Genomic DNA, 21,523 nt, shown 5'->3' with positions numbered 1-21,523 from the left:
GCAATCAGACGAAAGAAGTTTTCTAAAAACGGGTTGCAGGGTGTGAATAAGCCACTTTTGTAGTTTTAAATACATATTTTATTTATTAACAGTTATTAAAATTGCACTCGCTAGATGTCGGTAATGTTAGCTTGCAAATCGTGCAGGGTCATACTGTGCGCAGGATTTCTCCTAACGCGTAAGTCGAATAATTAAAACTTGAATACGATTACTTTAGTAAACTCAAAAACTAGGGAACTACGTAGGATTTTTAAAAAATATTCATTTTTGACGAAATGGTAACGATTTTACAAGAAATGTCGTATTTATCGATAAAAAACGTACATAAAAATGGTTGTAAAACAGAGAATCTGAGACATATCGAAAAACGGCTACGTACTTACCTAGAATAAGATAATACAAACATTTGAAAAAAAAATCTTGAAAATCCGTTGAAAAATGTGGAAGTTATCGTGTGCACAGATTTGAAAAATGTAGTTTCCAGAAAAACGCGTTTAAAGTTTTCGAATGTAAAAAATTGCATATTTTTTCTAGATACATCTAATCAGCGATTCCTGCACCATACAGCTGTCCTTCCTGAAGCTTATTTTCATCTTCTGCAGCTTTTCTATCTGACAGTAGGCTTCTACAAGCTTCTTTAGCCTCAGCAGTCATGGAGCGCTCAGCGCGAGCAATGCGATTTAAATCCGTTTCATGACAAAAGTCGAAGCACGATCTTCCGGTTGTTAATTTCAGTGCTTGCATTATTTCCATAATGCTTGTAAGACCGTCATTAAAATTGCAAGCAGCTATATAAGACGCAATGTCAACCACTTTCTTGCCACTATGAATAGTTTTTGGTACGATAGACCATAACGCGGCGTTGTAACTTTCATTGCTGTTTTGCGTATATCCCCCTAAACATCTTGTCAAAAGATCTTCCCTTGATAGTTCTTCGTACACAGGTTTCACTGCGTTGAAAACATCATTGCCGATTGCTGGCTTGTGAGTGTACTCATCGATTTCTGACAAAGCGTACGCCTTTTGCCAGGAACACCACGACTCAGCACCAAGTGGACAATTGTCATGCTTTGGAGTTTCATCTGTTGAAATTTTATGATACAAAGTAGCCCAGATCTCTTTTTTCATGTCCTTCACGGAATCGCAATTTCTGCGAATAGCCAATCCATAATATAAGGAAAGTTCATCAATTAATTTTCCTGTTAATTTTCCTTTGCCTCCTAATCCGCGGGTGTTTCTTTTTAGATTTCGTAACCGTGTGCCCATTCGTTTCAGAACGTGATCGACGCATTCTTTTTTGGTTACTATTACACTGTCATAGGGCTGAGCGACCATAATACTTTGGAAGGTTTTGCTGTCTCCGTCTGCTACGTAAAAACAGTACTTCAAATTATGTTTTTTTTCGGATCGTTGAAACATCTCTACGACGGAGTTCACTTCCATTTTTCCTTCAATAGCGTTTTTGAAAAATGATATCAAAATACCTGCATATACAATGGATAAAAAATGAAACAAAAAGTGGTTACAGAAATTTTAGAATTTCCGGTGAGGTGTTACAAAAATCAATTTTTTAGGCAGAAAAACATTCCGCAAATGTTTTCTGTCAATGGATTCTCATTGTAGTTATCTATGTTCTAGACAGTATAAAGAACACTTTTAAGCAAAAAAAAATCGATTTTTTTAAACGAAGAAAAGTTTGGAAGAATTCTGTAATTTCTTCAGTCCAATCTAGTGTTAATTTAAATTATTGTCTGAAATGATATTTTCCTTTTTATACCAACTTTCTCTTTACACCCTTTTTAAATTATTTTGCTACCATTATTCTACCAAATCAGATAATTATCTCACCCTTCTTTTATGTATTCAATACCTTATAAATTTATTTTAAACTTGCATTTAGTAACCAATTTAGTAATGACTAAAATAGTTTAAAAAACAAGACTTAGAATAGAATAATATAATTATAAGATTAAAGCATAAGGGTTTATTTGATCCATGATCGACCAGTTTTTGATAATTGAAATAATTAATCAATCTGTACTTTTTACTGGTTTTAAATTTATTAATTACTTAGTCTTAGACTTACTTTTATATATAGTGGATTTCAGATACATCGTATAAATCATAGAATAAAAGTTCATAAGTTGAATCGATGTATAAATTTCTTTATTAAATCAGTGCTACATATGTTTCGAATCTAATGATTCTTCTTCTTTGGCACGACGTCAAAAATTAGGTTGTCTGATGGAATTGAACATTTAAAACAGTTTGTAAAACATTTAATTCTTAATAAAATCACAACGCGACAATCTTACGAAGAAAACAGGTATCACATCGAGGGTTAAAACGCGATAGGTATTAATCGCGTTTTAAATAATGTTTACAAACGGTTTTGAATGTTCAATTCCATCGGACAACCTAATTTTTGACGTCGTGCCAAAGAAGAAGAATCATTAGATTCGAAACATTAGCACTGATTTAGTAAAGAAATTTATAAATCGATTCAACTTATGAACTTTTATTCTATTAGACTTACTTAGTCTTAATCTTTAATTATTTCAATAATTATAAGAATTAGAGAATTTTAATCATTGAAAAACAAGAAAAAGCTTAGATTTTCATCAATAGATATATTTTCCAGTTCAATTCAAATAAATTTATAATAATAATTACTTTCATCCATTAAGTATACAATAATTGTATTATAATTATTAGTATAGGCTCTCTATATACTAAAAAATAGTTCATTTTCTTTTGAAATTCTTTTTACATTTGTACTCCTAAAGAGAATATCCCAAAGAAAGAAATTTCTACACTTCCAATTAATAATCTTATAAATAGAATAATATAATTTCATTAAAAAATTAACAATAATAATAGGTTTGAAATAATCATAAAGTTATCTTTTTTGAACTCAAGTTATTCACATTTATTCTTAACCGTTGAAATAATCATGTTGGTTTGATGAATTAAATAAAGTGCACTTACAAACACTGAATTTGCCCTTAAAAAAGTTAATATAAATAAATAAAAAAATTATTTTAATATTTTATAAACTTACTGTCCTTCTTTAAAATACTCCTTTAATGTATTACTAAAACGTTTACTATATTTCACAAATTCCCTTTTTCTTTGTTCTAAAGCTTGCTTTCCTGCTGGTCCAGGAATAAATGCATTTACTTCATTAACAGCATCTAAAAGTTTTTTGATGGCACTTGCTATTTCCCTAAAATATAAATGATAACTTTGTTTATATTAAAACATTTCCAAATTACTTTATAATTTCTAAAAATGTCTTTCTATCTGTTATTTCATCAGGAATTCTACTCAAAATCTTTTTTAAAGTGGCAGATTTTCGATTTAACTCTTGAAAAGCATCCTCAGATCTATTTAATCTGTATTCAACAACATCAGCATCTGATAACGATCCTTGTAATCTCAATATACTTTCATTCATATTAACATTTAAGTCTCCCTTTTCCATAATTCCCATGATAAGATCATAGGTGAGTCCAGGATATGAAGTTTCCGCTTTCCATAGAGCAGCACGTAACGTTTGAGAAGCTGATACATCACGTCTTTCTAACTGTTTTATAAAACAACATATTAAAAAGCTATAAAATAGATCTTTCATTTCTCACCTGTGATAAAATTGGTCGTATTAAAACGGGTAAAATTAAAGAAGTTACTGGAGTTTCATCGCCCATTGTCATATTTAATTTTGTGAAATAACGACTTTACGAATATATTTCGATAATTGATTAGATAAAGATAATTTACAATGAAAAATTTAAGATTAGAAATTTATCGTAAACGTCAAAAATAAACGTCAAATGAATGGTAAATGTCAATAATGTCATAAACAGATGGAACCGGTTATTCGACCTAATTTAGTAAAGAAACAAATTTAAAATTAATCTTTGGTATAAATTTATTGATAATTGGTTCGTATATTTGTGGAAATAAACGTGGAAAGATTTAATTTGTGAAATGTTTTATTAGCATAAATAAATTTTGGTTCATTTCACCTAATTTAACCTCACTTTTACCCCTCCCGCTTAAAACGCCAAAATTCGTTTATGATGAATGTGACATTCGGTGATAAAAACCTAGATCTTGTTAAAAATTAATACGAATAGAACATGGATCCTTCAGACACTACTTTATATTTACAAAAAATCGAAGAACTTGTTTATGACCATGGAGATATAGTAAGTACAGTTGCAATCATAAATGTTTCCATTAAAACTTTTAATTCCCTTTAAAGATTACTCCAACATTATTAAGCGCTAAATGGGATATAAATGTAAGCGATGCTCGATCTTTAATTGAACAGTATGTAAAAGACACCAGAAAATCAAAAGGGGATGATCTAGCTGCAACCTACGTCTTAATTGGAACAAATACAGCTGGAAATGTATGTTTTGAAGTTGTTAAGGAAAATGAATTAATTGGGAAGAAAAAATTATTGAAAAATGTTATTTCTGAATTTATTAATAGTATACAAAAAAGTAAAGATATTGAATTGAATGCTTTAGCCATATTGGAACCTATTGGAGCATTTTCTATGAGAGATAAGCCTTTGTGAGTCATTGCATGAGAATTTTTATATTGCGATTAAAACTACAGTATGTTTTGTTTAGATTGGGTTCTATTGTAAGTAGAAATGCTGCTAAACGAAATTTTAAAGCTAAGTTAACCAAAGATATTCCAAGAAAAGAAGTATTAAAAGAAGTTAAAAAAGATGAAGAACAATCTAGGGGTAATAAAGGAATTCAGAAAAATGGTGGTTTATCAAATTTTATTGTAAAAGATACGAACAAGTCAGCTGTAAAACCACCAATTCCTCCAAAAGTATTGATTAATTTTTTAATTTTTAATAATTAAACTAAAATGATTATTTTTAGGCAAAACCTAAAAATCTGATAGCTAGTTTTCTTAGTAAACAACCCAGCAAACCAAACATTAAACAGCCAGAAAACACGATTCAAGATGCAAGAGAAAAGAAGCCTGATATCTTACATCAAGTGAATGAAAGTAATCTTTTAAAAAAGAATACCACCACCGAGTTAAATAAAAAACATAAATTAATCGATACTGATAGTGATGAAGAAGTTCCAGTGTCAAAGATACCAAAAACCAAAACCCCAAAACAAAAACGAAAGAAAAGAAATGCTAAAGATAAAGGGAACCAAGAAAATAAAAGGAGAAGGATTATTATGCAAGACTCAGACAGTGATGGTAAATTAGTTCTAAATTTTTAATCTAGGTAAAGATTTCTTTTAATATTATCTTACTTCTCTAGATATGTTTGCATGTGATGATGAAAAAATGAGTGAAGAAGAAGATATAATAACATCTGATCAAGAAGCTCCTCCACCAAAACTAGTGGTACCCTCAAAAAGAAAAGTTAGAAAAGCTGTTACTGAATTAGTAGAAGATGGTGATGGATACTTTAGTAATTCAAACATATTTACTTTTTATATACACACTATCATGATTTTTTCTTACAGAAACTGTTAATACATTTACTTATGAAAGTGCATCAGATGAAGAACAGGATGAAAAGCAAAATAACCAAAATGATGAGAATAAAGAAATTAAAGGTAAAGTTCAAGATAATGTGGTTAAAAACAAAAATGTTTCTCCACCTAGAACAGTGAAAAATGGAAAAGGAAAAATTCAAAAACTTGCCCAAAATCAAAAGTCGATTACAAGCTTTTTTAATAAGAAGTAATTATGGCTTAAGTATGTGTAATTATTAGAATGTGTTTTTAGTCTTTATTTATGCTACATAATTGTCATTAAAAATTCTTTTTATTCAAATTTGTTGTTTTAATCCTAAAAATATCGTGATTCAAATTATACAATAGTAATTAGGGGGTTTTTAAATTTCTTCATACTACTTTTTAAACTTTCTTAAGAAAGTGTTGTTACTTAATTTTGTAAAGTTAATTATGTCATGTACTATATTTTATTTTATAATCCTTTTATTTATTATTAATAAACGAAATTAAGGGGGCAGCTTATGTGTTTTCAATCAATGCAGAAATTCCCATGATTTGGCTTCTTTTTGTGAACTCTTTCTTTAACTACCTTGTATTATTTTCTGATCTGCGAATTGTATTTTATAACTAAATATTGGGTTGGGGCCTAAGTTCCTTTGCTTGTTTATAAAACCGACCTGTTTTGCCAGAAATCGTCCAGCCTGGTATCGAAGAAGTTGTTAAGCCAGCTTTTGAGGTGCTCTTTGTTGTCGAAGGTAACGCCTCTCATTTGGTTTGACTGGGAGCGGAAAAGATGGTAATCCGTTGATTTTTGCAACATGGGGCCTGGCGTTGTCATGAAGCAATATGATTTGGACCTTGTGGATCGGGTACATCTGAGCAATATAGAGTTCTTTGTTGATCATACTGTTCTTCTCGAACATCTTTCAATGCACCATACCCTCTCACAAGGGAAGTGTCACGACTGTGTCACCGATTTCGATCAAATTTGGTACAGTCATAGAATGGGCCAAAATAAGGTTCGTACATTTTTTTATAGGTACGGTAAAAGCCCGTGGGGCGAGTTATAGGAGTTGAAAGTTTGGAGAAAAAGTACGTTTTCACTTATATTTTGAAAACGAAAAGTGCTATCAAAATTTCGTGAATTGTAGATGATATTCATTTTAAAAGAGCTTTCTTTTGGTGTATCACACATATATCAGAGGGTTAAAAGGGGGCGAACTACCCCTATTTTTTCGGGTTTATTTAAAAACCACCCGATTTTATCGATTTTGATGATGTGAAATATACTTGTAGTGCATTCAAAAATATTAGTTAAGTGTTATAAGTACGAAGGCTTTCACGGCCGGTGTTAATTAAACTAAAACTAACACTATCACTAGAACTAACACTAGAACTAGAAACTTTCGGGTTAAGCCGTGCGTTTTTTGAAAAAATGTATGACGTTTCGAATGCCATGTTGCAACCTTCTTCAGAAACAAGTTCGAAGTGACGAATTCGGTGTAAATTTGATAATAATTACATGAAACAGACAATAATTGTCAACTAAGTTATTTTTGTCAAATCCGGGTGGAGAAGGCTTCGTTCAGTTCACTAGCATCTTCCATGTGCGGCTAAGTTCCCAACCATCTTCTATATTCATGTTATTCCCATTTCTTGCCAGCACTTTGGTTTTCTCGAACTCTATGCTATGTCAACAACTACAGATTGTTGGATCTTCCTCAATCGAACGTCCCTCTTGTGTTCCTTGACGCGGCACTCGATGTTACGTCCAGTTTGGCCAACGTGTTATTTCCCGCAACTGTACGATAGCTGGTAGAGTCCCGCTCCCTTTAATGGGGTTGGTTTGTCTTTGGCTATCGGTAGAGAGTTTTGTATTTTGCTGACCGTACCGTATCGTACCACGATATCATTCTTCTTCAGACGCCTCGCAACCTGCTCCGTCACACCTGAAACATAAGGAAGGCAGATAAAACCGGCTGGTGTCGTACTTACAGAGTCATCCTTCTGTATGCGTGGTTATGCTTCTGTAACAAACTTTTTCCTTTATATTTCCATCTACTTTTCGGACGGATATCTTTGTTATTTATAACGCTAGCGAAAAACTAAGTACACGGTTGGAAAGCTTGGTCTTTTCTCTATCTTAAACCGAGCTTTCGTCCGCCGATATGTTGATAATAAGAGCAAGAAAAAATAAGAAACGTCGCGCTGCATTCAATTTACCTCAGAATTACCAAACGGCCTTGTGCAGCCGTTACCAGATGGAAATTCAATAAATGGTTTACATATTCGGAAAGAGCTGACCTCGGACTATCTTATTCCGAGTTTTCGTCCGCCAATATCTATCAGCGTCTGTAAGAAAAACGCACCTGAAAAAGCCCCTACCGACAAAAACACGCAAATATTTCTTGCACTAATAACTTTCCTATTTGACAGGGAGAAAACTCTACAACTATATTCAGCTTATGGGAAATTTCCTGCTCTTTCCAACGATGTGTGACACACCGTGATCACACGTTTGCACAATCCCTTTTTTGACTATGAACTACCTAAACCACGAATTTTTACCGTGGTTAAACCACGCTTGGGTCAATAACTCTCTTATATGAAGGGGAAAAAACTCTAGAACTATATTCATCTTATGTAGCCATCTTAGCCTTCGCACTTATGTATTTGTTTTTAAACGGTTTTAAATAAATTAAGAGTGAATGAAAAATTATCTGCCAATATGAAATGAAGTTAGGATTCGCCCTCAGGTAAAACTTTGTCCCAATTTTTCCTTCATCAAATAAGAAAGTTAGGATAAGAAGTGATTGCGTTCTGCTACCTGTAGGTCGTCTTTCAGGTGTGTTTCTTTTACAGACGCCGGCAGATATTGCCGGACGAAAACTCGAAATAAGACAGGCCAAGGTTAGCTCTTTTCGAATATGTAATAGTAAACCATTTGTTGAATTTCCTTCTGATAACGGCTGCACAAAGCCTTAAAGTGGGGCAATTTTGAGGTGATTTAAATGTAGTGTGTCGTTTTTTATTTTTTTCTGCTCTTATTATTAATATATCGGCGGACGAAAACATTGTTTAAGATATAGAAAAGACCAAGCTTTCCAACCTTAGTTTTTCGCTATCTTTCTAGATAACGAAAATATTGGCCCGAAAAGTAGACGGAAATACAAGGGAAAAGTTTGTTGCTGGGCTGAAAAACGATTGTGCAAACGTGTGATTGAGATGTGTTATATACAGATGAAAAGAGCAGAAAATTTCCCATAGGATGAATATAGTTCTAGAGTTTCCTCCCCGTCATATAAGAGAGTTATTGACCCAAGCGTGGTTTAACCGCGGCAAAAATTCGTGACAGCGCGACGTTTCTTATTTTTTCTTGCTTTCATTATCAACATATCGGCGGACGAAGGTTTAAGATAGAAAAACGACCAAGCTTTCCAGCCGTATGCTTAGTTTTCCGCTAGCGTTATAAATAACAAAGATATCCGTCCGAAAAGTACATAGATGGAAATACAAAAGAAAAAGTTTGTTGCCAACTGTAGAAACTTTTTCAGGAGCGTTTTTTTTTACAGACGCCGACAGATATTGACGGACGAAACCTCGGAATAAGATAGTCCAAGGTCAGCTCTTTCCGAATATGTAAACCATTCGTTGAATTTCCATCTGGCAACGGCTGCACAAGGTCGTGAAGTTTGATAATTTTGAGGTAATTTGAATGCAGCGGGACGTTTCTTATTTTTTCTTACTCTTATTATCAACATATCGGCGGACAAAAACTCGGTTTAAGATAGAGAAAAGACCAAGCCTTCCAACCGTGTACTTAGTTTTTCGCTAGCTTTATAAATAACAAAGATATCCGTCCGAAAAGTAGATAGATGGAAATACAAAAGTAAAGATTGTTGCCAACTGTAGACTCTTTTTCAGGAGCGTTTTTTTTACAGACGTCGACAGATATTGACGGACGAAAACTCGGAATAAGATAGTCCAAGGTCAGCTCTTTCCGAATATGTAAACCATTTGTTGCATTTCCATCTGGCAACGGCTGCACAAGGTCGTGAAATTTGATAATTTTGAGGTAATTTGAATGCAGCGGGACGTTTTTTTATTTTTTCTTGCTCTTATTATCAACATATCGGCGGACGAAAATCGGTTTACGATAGAGAAAAGACCAAGCTTTCCAACCGTGTGCTTAGTTTTTCGCTATCTTTCTAGATAACGAAGATATGGGCCCTAGAAGTAGGTGGAAATATAAAGGAAAAAGTTTGTTGCTGAGCGGTTTGTTGCTATCGTCTCGCCGGTGAATATTCCCTAGAATCTTTGAGAACACAGACAGAACAACGAAAGAATGCTATACATCTGTTTACACTAACAGAATATGATAGAGTGGATATAGAATGAGCTCGTCTGGTGTAAATCGGCCCTTATAGATTTGATTCATATTCTTGGTTGATTTCCTCTACAATATGCCATTCATCCTAGCACTTTATAGTGTTCCGTCGGCATCGCTGGTTGTTTGTGCTCCCAAATAATTACTTATCTATTATTCGTAAATACTTGAACCGGTTTTTTCTTGTAAAAATGTTATTAAAATCAATTTAAAAAAAAACAAAAATACGGTGGTAAAGAGAAAAAAACACTCTATCGAATGGTACAATAACATTAACAGATTCCCATTTAAAAATATTACGCGGGCAGTAACTCAAAAATAATTGAACAAAAACAAAATTGAAGTATTCTCAAATGTAGATACAAATTACACAACAAATTTTTGTATTGAACATAATTTCTTAAAATGAATATTAGGTTCGTTCCAACCGCACTTTTGACTGTCAATTGACAGTCACCAACCTGCGCAGTTGAAAAGTGCTGTTCCATCCGACCCGTGGACGTGCCGCGGACTGGCGACAAGTTGTCATGAGTTCCAACGACCGTCGGACGCGTTCATGTACGCGTCCGCGACAAGCATAGAGTATGTAGAGGCCGGACTCCGGCTAATAAATTGGCACTCCTATCTATCCTTGTTCAACTAATGAAAACTTCGTATGATACTTTCTCTCTCACATAAACTGAATCGATGTAGATGGCGCAATGGTCGCGTTACAGTAGTATTTAAAGAAACCAATAGATGGCACCATTTATTTCAAAATTTTTAAGTCGTAAACTCGTAGAGTTTAAAGAAGGCAATAGATGGCGCCATGTATTTCAAGTCGTAAATCTGTAAATCCCAAAGCTACGTCCAGTTGGTCCAGTTCTATCAGAATTTGCGTGACTTGCTTATTCAGCCATTTAAAAATTTGTATCTACTTCATCAATCTTTTATGTGTGTCTTGTTTAATTATTGTGTAGTTTTGCCTGTTTATTATTACATAAATTTGTTTAGTAGTTTATTTGTTTGTATACCTTAGTTTTCATTAGTTTATTACCATAGTTCGTTATCTTAGAATTAGTTAGTTTTTAAGGCCTAGCCGAGTTTTATAGTAGAATTTAGTTGTAATGGATAGGAATTGCTACATTTGCGGACGTTCGGTAGAGGAAGTGGTTAAATTATTTTCTTTTCCATTAAATATCAATAAGTAAATTTATAAATTTAAGTTAGATAGATTTTTTGTACTAAGTGAAAATCTACTTTGATATTTTAGACAGCGATCATGGAATGAGTGTCTTGGTGTACCAGCAGAAAACACATATTCTAGACGAATGAGAATTTGCAACAATCATTTTACAATGGAAAGCTTTATGTTGAATAAGACCCCCTTGACCTTAAAAAGAGATGCAAAGCCTTTAAGAGTGATCATGAATGTAAATTCTAATTTCTTACTTCTAATTGCTTCCATTTACTTTTAGAATTCAATTTACATTATAACGAGTGAATCGCTTAGACAGCCTGAACTGGAGCAAGATAATTTAACGGATTCTGTCATAGTAAGTTTTACTTTTATTTTCACTTTATCAGTAACATTGATAGGATCAGAAATAAATATTAATTAATTTCTGTGCTCGTTATTGTTATTTTTTAATACATTATCACTTTTTACTGAAGAAGGTTTTTTTACTTTGTAATGTAGGTGGGCATTTAATAATAATAATAATACATGTTTATTGATGATGCAACAAAAGTGCAACAAACCAAAAAAAAATATATTTAAGTAAATAAAATCATGATCACTGTAAAATTATCAACAAAAACGACCGGATTTGTGTATAAAATAACACTTTGTATATTTATAGGAGTTAAATATAACAAAAGACGCTGCCATACCTTCCTCCGCTACAAATCCAACAACAGAGTCAGTATTTAAGAAGAGCCAATCTAGTGCAACAATCAAAGAAAAATCACTGCGACGAATTTTAAAGAAGAAAGAGAAACAGATCCGGAGACTTAAAAAGAATTATGAAAATAAAACCACATTAGAACCACTGAGAGATATGTTAAGCACACCAGAATGTGTCTGCCTGAAGAAGTATTAACTACAAATGCCATTCAAGACTTAATTTTGTTCCTTTTTGTTTTGTTTTAATTCTTGTCTTGGTCGCTCTGTTACTTTATTCTACTCACTGAAATATTGTTCCTTTTCGCTTTGTTTTAATTCTCGTCTTGGTCGCTATGTTATAATTTATTCTGGTCGCTGAAATATTGTTCTAATTGATACGAACAGAGACAAATAAAAAGAAATATTAAAGTTTATATAAATTCTTAATTTGAAAACAATAATTACTTTATAAGTAAAACAACATTTTATCATTAATTCTGTCTACTGCTCGTTTTCGCTGTAATACTTTTAATTTTAGTCGCTTTGTAGAATTTTTTTATTCTGGCTGTCTTAAATCTGTTGTTTGCAACTGCAATTTGTATTCCTAAATTTGTCTAGAAATTTATTTGACTTATGGTATATTAGAGTTTTTCATGGGTTTTCCTCTAGCCTTGAAGCAAATGCTTTACCATTGTACAAAAACGCCCCCATGAAAACGATTAAATGTAAATATTTGTCTATAAATATACATAGATTTGTTCTTCTGAAGTTTGCATTTTTATTTAATAATATTTTATAGTTTTTTTTAATAACAAGTTCAAAAAATCACTATTTTCATCTTACAACTTGTTCAAGTTTTGAGATGAAAATTTTTGATATTTTGGAACTTGTTATTAAAAAAAATTTTAAAGAGTAATGAGATTTATATTCAAACGAGCATTCAAATTCCCGCTCGTATTTATCGATCCACTACACTACCGCCATCTACATCGATTCAGTTTATGTGAGAGAGAAAGTACCATACGAAGTTTTCATTAGTTAAACAAGGATAGATAGGAGTGCCACTTTTATTAGCCGGAGTCCGGCCTCTGTATACTCTGTGGCGACAAGTCAAATGCGTACCTGGTTTCGACGATGTACGGTTTGTCACGTTCTTTAGCGCTTGCGCATAACAGCGCATAACTCATTTCCAATTGTGCAGCCGGTCTGTTTGTATCTCTTATGGGTATCTTTACCATCAAGCGTGTCTGTCAAGACGAGCTGAGTCTATATCTATGTGGCAAATTACTGGCACTATTTCTCTGAAAATTTGCATATAGCGTTTATCCGAGGTGCTCGTTTCAGCTAGAATATTTTCAGTGTTCTCCAAGTTCCGGTTATACCGGAAATGGACCCCAACTTCGTTATTTTAAATGAAATGTACCGATTTTTATTGAATTTTCGAGATCCCCACTAAATTTTAGTATAATTTGATATAAGTCATCATATGTCTAGAGTGCACCATTTATGGATTATTTCAGTTTTTTCGAAAGTTATGGCAGATGCAACCCTTCACAATAAAAGTAATTTTTCGAAATTACACTCGAGTCCGGCCAAATATTCTCAGGGTTTGCACAGAGAGGATCCATAGTTTACATAACCCTTGAAAAGTTTTTTAAAAAATTATATTGATTGGTCAGAAATTTTCCCCGAATTTCCCTATCTCGAAAAGAATAAATGGCAACCCTAATTTGGGGGTCTCGAAAATTCAATAAAAATTGTTAAAATAACATAGTTGTGGTCCATTTCCGGTATAACCGCAAATTGGAGAAATCTGAAAATATTTTAGCTGAAACGAGCACTTCGGGTAAACCCGTATGCAAATTTTCACAAAAATAGTGCCAGTGGTTTGCTATATACATATAAGACTCAGCTCATCGTGACAGACCCTGTACATTTGGATTTGGATTATTCTCTACTCTTTTACATGTTTCTGGTGTTTTGTTTAACAAATTTTTAAGAACTTTTATTTCATATGTATGTTTTATGATAAGTTTCATAGACAAATTAATCAAAAAAGTGTAAAAACATGCATGTTTTTATTTCATTTTTCTAGTAAAGGTTATAACGCTGTGTTTACATTTCTAATTAATGCCACTTTAGTTCATTATTGTTAAAAAAATGAGTACATGGATTTCGTTTGAAATGGTAAATTGTGGTTGCAGCGCTAACTATCGTCAGGGTTGGATATAAAACGTACATAGAAATTCCAAACCGTTCCAACAGCGTTGACGAAATGTACGCGTACACGAACGTGTCCACGGACGAACATGCGCAGAAAAAAGTCCTGTACTAGTCGTATACGCGTTGGTACGCGTACACGACGAGTCAAATTTGTGCGGTTGGAACGAACCTATTAACGACAATAAATCGCCGTCCCTATACTTTTAACCAAACCTGTATAATTTTATTCAGGATTGTCGTGACGTCACGGTACACAACCTTCATAAATTTGAGGTTATACAACTGTCAAAAACACGTGCGATTTAATATCATTCAAGAAATTTGTTTTGTATTTAAAAATATGGGTAATAATAAAAAGGGTGTAGAAGCAAATAATATGGATTCAAGTAGCGATGAAGATTTCGATTCTGCTGATTCAGATTCAAGCGATTCCGATAATGAAATAACTCAAGATGATTCTCAAATGGATGTTATTCCAGAAGATGACGATAATGATGAACAAATTGAAACGGTAGAAGAAGAAGAAGAAGATGAAGTAATAAAAGCTATAAAAGCGGCGAATACAAAACAACGAGATCATCCTCCAATCATTCAATGTGAGGACTATATTGTTGATATTTCGTTTCATCCTCAAGAAGATTTAATAGGAGTTGGAAGTATAACAGGGGATGTTTTTATTTATAAATACACTAATGAAGAAAATAGTTTATTACACACGCTTGAATTGCATATGAAAGCTTGTCGAGATATTGAGTTTAGTGACGATGGGAAATTATTATTTTCAACATCCAAAGATAAATCAATTATGTTAAGCGATGTTGAAACTTGTAAATTAATAAAATTTTTTGATGATGCTCATGATAATCCTATATACACTTTATCGGTTTTGAATGAGAATTTATTTGCAACTGGCGATGATGATGGTCGGGTTAAATTATGGGATTTAAGAGAAAAAAATACAAATTGTGTTTTTACAATAAAGAAAAATGAGGATTATATTAGTGATATTTGTACGCATGAAGAAGAAAAATATTTGTTGTGTTCAAGTGGAGATGGATCACTCACAACTGTCGATTTAAAAAATAGGTAAATATAAGATTATGTTAATTAATTAATTTTAGAATTAAATGTTTTTAGGAAATTTTTTATGCAATCTGAAGAATATGAAGAAGAACTAACATGTTTAGGTTTATTTAGAACTGAAACGAAATTATTAGCTGGTTCTAATAAGGGTAAAATGTTTTTGTATAATTGGAACGAATTTGGATTGCACAGTGATGAATTTGCTGGTCCAAAAACAGCCATAAACGATCTTGTTCCAATTACAGAAAATATTGTGGTAACTGCCTGTGAAGATGGAAATTTGAGAGCAGCACATTTATTCCCACATCGGCATTTAGGAATCGTTGGGCAACATAATTTGTCAATTGAAAATGTTGATATTTCAAATAATGGATCATTAATAGCTTCAAGCAGCCATAATAATGATATACGATTTTGGAACATTCAATATTTTGAAGACTTTGAGAAAGTTGATAAGAAACATAATAAGCATAATAAAAAGAAAGATATGAAAAATAATTTACCATCTTCTCAAAGAAGGAATAATGCGGATTTTTTTAGTGATTTATGTTAATAATGTGTGGGGCATGATGGATAGTCGTACCCAAATTGTTTTATTAATAATTTTAGTTGAATTAAATTACAATTTTTAATTACACAATTACTTCTTATTGACTATCTTCTAAACACCATAGTATTTTTTATATACAGTATGTCCGTAAAGTAGCACATATTGGCGATAAAATCATTATAAACGGTTCATGGAAAAGTCCCTGAAGCGAGCCTAAAGATTTAAATTTTTTTGAGTAGATTTAAATTTTTTCTATCATTTTTAAACGAGTTTTAAACTGTGTAGCTGTGACTAAATTTAAAAAGCATGGGCATCTACGAGATTTCTCGAAGTCTGACCGACCAAATATTTCAGGGAAGGTTCATCAAAACGTTTATTGCAGCGATGTGCCGTAGACTATAAAGTTTACTTCACTCCCATTGTCTACAAGTAATATACGTATTGTTTACACAAACTTTTTCATGTAAACAATGTAGAGATGTAGACAATGTAAACTATGATAATCTTTAATCAATTAAATATTTTTGAATATACTTTTAAGATTAACCTGTCTAAGTTTTTTTAAATAAAAAAAACGAACGCGCCAAATTTAAAGTACACTTTAGATTACTTTTCAAAATATTTATTAAACAAAATCTACAATCAGTAAAATAAATTAAAAATAAAAAAATTTAGTAGTCATGAGATGTAACAATTTTTGTCCGTAGATTTATGCGTGTGATATATACAGTGCGTTTCAAAAGTAACGGATAAATTCGATAAAATTATTATAAACAATTTATGAAAAAATCGCTGAAACGGGTCTAAAGATTTGAATTTTTTGCAATTTTTGTGTATATTTTATATTTTTTCCGCCATTTTTAAACGAGATATGACGTTTTTAAATGGAACACCCCATTTTTTATATCGGAATTTGAAAGAGATTTTTTTTCTGAATTATGTACAATAAATATTAATATCGGTTTCATAAGAAAATTTTCGAGAAAAATTAATTTAAAGTTTCATTATTTCCCATTCCATTAATATAAAAAATAGTAGTAGCCGTGCGTAACCATGGCAACCAAATGTTTTGATTTAAAATTTCCAAATGTCAAAATTCGATTTGAAACAGTGTATTGTACGTTAATGAGATTATTTTGAGTAGTATTGTGGAGTTTCTTGTGTTAATTGTTGTTATTCATTGTTATTCGTTGTTATTTGTTGCTATTCATCGCTATTCGTTGTTACTTTTTCGTTGTTATTTGATCTTATTGTTTATCTATTATTGGTTATTTTTTATTTATTGACTGTTCGATAAGTAAGAAATTAATAATGATGCTTACTGAAACTGAAAGAATCGAGATTATTATGATGATTGGTTTTTGGAAATAGAGTCCGAACGTATAACGAAGTCCGTGCGTTGTTTAACGAAAAACATCCAAACCGTACTCCAATAACACTATCGACAATAAGTCGAATTGAGAGTAAATTTCGCGAACTTGGTCATGTACGAGATAAACCTAAGACCGGACGTCCATTGGCCTTAAATGAAGACCGTCAATTGGATGTCCTGTTAAGTGTAGAGGAAAATCCGCATTCAAACATCTCCAATATTGCTGCAAATTTAAATACATCTAGAAGCACAATATCAAGATTTTTTAAGAAAAAAAATGTCATCCCTACAAAGTACACTTGGTGCATGAGCTTTCCGATGACGATTTTGATCGACGCGTGCAATTCTGCGAAACAATGACGGAATTTATTAAAAACATTCTATTCTCCGATGAAGCAACATTTTGTTTAAATGGCACCGTCCATAAGCAAAACTGCCGTTATTGGGCAGTAGAAAATCCCCATTGGAAAGCCGAGGCAAGTAGACAGTATCCCCAAAAGGTGATTGTGTGGACTGGAATAGTGGAGAACAGAATTATTGGACCGTATTTCAATAACGGAACAGTAGGCGGCCTTCAATTAGAATTAATTCCAAGTTTACTTGCAATTTTTCCAAATGCAGAAGATCCAAATTCACTACATCCCAGAATTTGGCTACAGCAAGATGGCGCGCCTCCTCATTATGCTCTAGTTGTATGAGAATACCTCAACCAAAAATTTCCCAATCGGTGGATTTACAGACGCGGACTTATTGAATGGCCCTTTAGATTATTTTCTTTGGGGTTATTTAAAATCTAAAGTTTATTTTAATAAGCCTGATAACCTAGAAGATCTGAAGCAAAAAATTAGAGAAGAAATTCAATTAATCGGCCCGGATATGATTCAAAACGTTCAAGAAGCATTTGTCTCCCGATTAAGATATTGCCTTGCCGCTAACGGGCAGCAATTTGAACATTTGAATTAATGATGATTATTGTTTTCTATAGTTCATGTTATTTTAGTAAACTTAAAGTTTAAAAAAAAAGTTTAATTTTTGATATCTTATTTTCTGTTCGCGTTTTTTTTAATGCGTTTTATGCAACAAGCTATTGCTACTTTTGTATCTCAAGTACAATAGTAATAATAATTAATTTATAGTTATTTAACCAACAAGTCTATTAATGAAGGCGATTAATTATCGAGATATTTTAACGCGTGAGCGAGCGAAGCGAAGCGAACGCGTTAATTATTGAGATTGATCTTCATGATATTTTGGATGAAGACAATATGCGCATAAAGCATAAAAATTAAGAGCTATTTTCTTTCGATTTTCCAAACGATTTTGAAAATTCAGAAATTTAATAGGCAGTTCCAAACAAACCCATAAATGTGCTACTTCTGCAGAGGATGAATCTGATTTTTGCGCAATGTTTATTAAGTTGCAAATAGGGTTAAACAACTTAATGTTATCTTTAACTTCATCCAAAAAATCATCATTAAAGATTAGAGATTTTACAGGTTGTTTAATTTTTTTTTTAATTATTGTCATTTATAATAAGAGTTTTCATGTCATGTATGTTTTGGATTAAGCACAAATAGGAATCTCGATACGTGCACCAACGAGTATCACACAGTTTTTATTCTTGAGCCTCCTCTATTCACCAGAGCTCGCCCAAAATCTGGATGTTTGAACTCTTTCAATATTGAGTGCACTTTTTTTGTTAATTCTTCATTCATAACGTCGTAAGTAGATTTGCAGTGTGGCTACTGCAATTACTATGCCAAATAGAAACTTTTTTTCCCATCTTTATCATAGTTGCAGCATTATCCGAAACAACAGCGTAAACATCAGTGCTGTATAAAGTTTTTGCTAAATCTATTGATTCCATCACAATTTCTGAAAATTTGTTAGCATCTTCTGACGCGTTTAAAAATGCCTGCGTTCCCTTGAAGCATCGTTACCACAGTTTTTGAATTGCTGCTTGTGTTTTTCCATCCATCGATCAATAGCACAGATTGAAAATATATCATTTTTTTTTGACAAATAAACGCAACGTTCATATTCCTTATCTAGTAATGTTGTTAACAGAGCCGTTCAGCTAGGTAATTTCAACGCATACGCAGGGTGAAGAGCAGCTACAAAATGTTTGAAATATACAACGCACCGTTTTTACGCGTTGTCTACGTAGTCTACTCGTTGTCAACATAGATTACGTAGTCTACATTGTCTACGCGTTGTTTACACTAAAGTGTCGACAATCTTTGTTGACGTGTAGAGGCACATCCTTGGTTTATTGAGTTTGTTTATTTGCTTTGGTTGGTATTGAGATTATCGTAGCGATTTCGTTTCTCTGTGGGAAACAGGATTAACGTGCTATCGCATTCTTGGTGGTATATTGTCTCCTTCGATCTAATCTTTAACTCTCTCTTTATCCTTTTTCTTTCTCTGGGGCCTGCTTTTCTGTGTTGTCAGTCACCATAACGGGCACTACAGGTGTGAAGAGTGTTATCCCTTCCCTTCCTTTTAGATCGTCCTGAACACACGCCTAATGGATAAATGTACCTATTGTAATCGCCGGTTCGAACAACATCGCTTAAATAGTCTGAAAGCCGTTATAATCTGTCTTCAGAAGGATATCGCTGCTCTGCAATCAAATGTTGCTCCGCCATATTCACATTCTTTAACTGATTTTGATTCCAAAAAAATTATACACGAAGTGATGGAACGCGAGTAATCTGATAATTTATAATATTTCTGAATAAGACGGTTTATCACGAAAGGAACAAGGTGATGCGGATGTTGCCTTTCTAACTACTAAATTATTTACGCATTTGGGGGTTACTGAACCTATTTTCAGCCTTTTCTGTGTGGTAAATTTGACGCTTCTAATAGCGCGAGATTTAGGCTTATATGAGTAAAATTGTTGGATCAATTCTTTTAAGCTTATTTTTCATAACATATGGAATTTGAAATCCCATAATAAATTCAAGAACATCTCTGTCGCGAATGATCGTACTCCTTTCTAGCTTGATCTTTATAGGAAAGCGAAAACTGAATTAAAAACAAAAACTGAGTCTGGCGAAAAGGGTTTGGTACTAAAGTACAGCATCGTACGAGCTGATCGTAAGTTTGATTTGGTTGGACATAACAAAGGAGTAGTCTCCTTGCTGTAGCTAGTTATCATAATGTTGAACTGGTTGATTCTACAGATATTCAGTCTTTAGTACTACTTGTCGATGCAAATTTCGATGAAATTCCTGGCGGCAAATGATGGTTTGCGTCATTGGGTGGTCGTTATTATTTTCGAAGACCCAACTTCCCTGGCTTGTATGATAAACAACTTTATACGGATTGGTCGTTTCTAAATGTGCAGTTCAAAGTTGTATGAGATTTTAGATTTATTTGTTCCTAAGAGATTGTGTAGATCCTCATACCCTATTTGGTACACCCCAGAAATTAAGCGGCTATTAAAGTTGAAAGAGTATTATAGGAAGAAGTGGAGGAGAAGCAATAGTGGTATCTATTCAGCGGAATATAAAAGACTGAGGTGTTTGAATAAACAGAAAATCTCTGATCCGTATACTTCCTTTATTATTAGTGTTGAACAATCGCTTAGTTCTGATCCTCGTAACTTTTGGAGTTATATAAGACAGAAAACAACGACCTTTCGACTTCCTGGCAAAATGATGTGTGATAAGTCCACCTACACCGATCCTGAAAAAATAGTGAATGCTTTTGCAGATCAATTCTCTAGTCTAGAGTATACGTCTCTATTTACAACATGGTTGATGTACACTCTACGTATCCTCCAGTATTTGTTGCCGATGTCACTGAAGAACAGGTTCTTCATTTCCTAAAAAGGTTACCTAATAAATTTGCTGCTGGTGATGATACATATTTCATTCGTGATTGCTTAATAATACTGTGCTGCAAGATTTTTGTACAGTTGATGAGTTGAGTGTTTTTAGTTAATTTTCGGTTACTGATTTCAAATATGCTTTCCATTTTTCTGTAACACGTCACGTTTTTTTTATTCAGGTGTCTCACTGCTGCTGAACATAGGATTTTATAATGCAACTGTAGATGCAATGATGTACCTTTTAAAGGTAGTGTCATAGTGATGTTAGAAACAATTTTCCGGTTTAACCGTACTTCCGGTAGTACAAATATGACACTACCAGTAAAAGATAGATCTCTTCACCTTATATCAAGGTACCAAATATCAAAATCCATTGTATCTATAGTTTCCTTATAAAATCCTAAGTCTCACAGCCGTGAGAAACCGGAATAAAAAAAACGTGACGTGTTACAAAGAAATGGACGGCATATTTGAAATCAGCAACCCAAAATTAACCTATCCTTAACCACTTGTTCGTTTCCTAAACTTTGGAAGGATCTGGGAGTTACTTTTGACCGCAAATTGTCTTTTGTACCACACATTGAAGATATTGCATCTTCTGTGGCGAGAACGCTTGGTTTCGTTTTGCGCACTTCGCGTGCCTTTTATGAGATCAGTGTGTACAAGTCCCTGTTTCTGACCTTTGTATTGTCCAAATTG

At 33.0% G+C, this 21,523-nt stretch overlaps 3 protein-coding genes and 1 long non-coding RNA gene across 4 annotated transcripts; 3 read left to right on the top strand and 1 right to left on the bottom strand.

The window, feature by feature from the left end:
• Nucleotides 1-2,831: 2,831 nt before the first annotated feature.
• LOC111415550 (programmed cell death protein 10 Ccm3) lies at nt 2,832-3,858 on the bottom strand. The gene is made up of 4 exons (XM_023047283.2): nt 3,642-3,858; nt 3,276-3,586; nt 3,062-3,226; nt 2,832-3,004 (listed from the first exon to the last, which is right to left on the bottom strand). The coding sequence occupies exons 1-4, from the start codon at nt 3,711-3,713 to the stop codon at nt 2,920-2,922; spliced, it is 633 nt and encodes a 210-aa protein (XP_022903051.1). The 5' UTR covers nt 3,714-3,858; the 3' UTR covers nt 2,832-2,919.
• On the top strand, nt 3,836-5,826 carry LOC111415549 (DNA polymerase delta subunit 3-like). The gene is made up of 6 exons (XM_023047282.2): nt 3,836-4,211; nt 4,268-4,584; nt 4,644-4,854; nt 4,908-5,241; nt 5,306-5,458; nt 5,514-5,826. Exons 1-6 carry the CDS (start codon nt 4,143-4,145, stop codon nt 5,735-5,737), a joined length of 1,308 nt encoding a protein of 435 aa, XP_022903050.2. The 5' UTR covers nt 3,836-4,142; the 3' UTR covers nt 5,738-5,826.
• Nucleotides 5,827-10,489: 4,663 nt separating this feature from the next.
• LOC139430235 (uncharacterized) lies at nt 10,490-12,526 on the top strand. The gene is made up of 3 exons (XR_011640696.1): nt 10,490-11,080; nt 11,147-11,429; nt 11,736-12,526. It is a non-coding gene; the product is annotated as an uncharacterized lncRNA (long non-coding RNA).
• Nucleotides 12,527-14,030: 1,504 nt separating this feature from the next.
• Nucleotides 14,031-15,704, top strand: LOC111415551 (WD repeat-containing protein 55 homolog). The gene is made up of 2 exons (XM_023047284.2): nt 14,031-15,067; nt 15,119-15,704. Exons 1-2 carry the CDS (start codon nt 14,322-14,324, stop codon nt 15,615-15,617), a joined length of 1,245 nt encoding a protein of 414 aa, XP_022903052.2. The 5' UTR covers nt 14,031-14,321; the 3' UTR covers nt 15,618-15,704.
• Nucleotides 15,705-21,523: the final 5,819 nt, after the last annotated feature.

The sequence above is a fragment of the Onthophagus taurus genome, chromosome 6, assembly GCF_036711975.1.
Source record: "Onthophagus taurus isolate NC chromosome 6, IU_Otau_3.0, whole genome shotgun sequence".
In the NCBI taxonomy this organism is placed as follows: domain Eukaryota; kingdom Metazoa; phylum Arthropoda; class Insecta; order Coleoptera; family Scarabaeidae; genus Onthophagus; species Onthophagus taurus.
The sequence above is the reverse complement of the archived record's forward strand: the minus strand, read 5'-3'. Positions and strand labels throughout refer to the sequence as shown.

What these genes read in the sequence shown, in the direction of transcription:
- LOC111415550 (XM_023047283.2), bottom strand. Translation starts at nt 3,713, where the DNA reads ATGACAATGGGCGATGAAACTCCAGTAACTTCTTTAATTTTACCCGTT. An exon ending in ACATTTTTAGAAATTATAAA is followed by an intron (nt 3,227 to 3,275) that starts GTAATTTGGAAA and finishes TTTATATTTTAG; the next exon opens with GGAAATAGCAAGTGCCATCA. An exon ending in GAGTATTTTAAAGAAGGACA is followed by an intron (nt 3,005 to 3,061) that starts GTAAGTTTATAA and finishes AACTTTTTTAAG; the next exon opens with GGCAAATTCAGTGTTTGTAA.
- LOC111415549 (XM_023047282.2), top strand. Translation starts at nt 4,143, where the DNA reads ATGGATCCTTCAGACACTACTTTATATTTACAAAAAATCGAAGAACTT. An exon ending in AACCACCAATTCCTCCAAAA is followed by an intron (nt 4,855 to 4,907) that starts GTATTGATTAAT and finishes GATTATTTTTAG; the next exon opens with GCAAAACCTAAAAATCTGAT. An exon ending in AGATGGTGATGGATACTTTA is followed by an intron (nt 5,459 to 5,513) that starts GTAATTCAAACA and finishes TTTTTCTTACAG; the next exon opens with AAACTGTTAATACATTTACT.
- LOC111415551 (XM_023047284.2), top strand. Translation starts at nt 14,322, where the DNA reads ATGGGTAATAATAAAAAGGGTGTAGAAGCAAATAATATGGATTCAAGT. An exon ending in ACTGTCGATTTAAAAAATAG is followed by an intron (nt 15,068 to 15,118) that starts GTAAATATAAGA and finishes AAATGTTTTTAG; the next exon opens with GAAATTTTTTATGCAATCTG.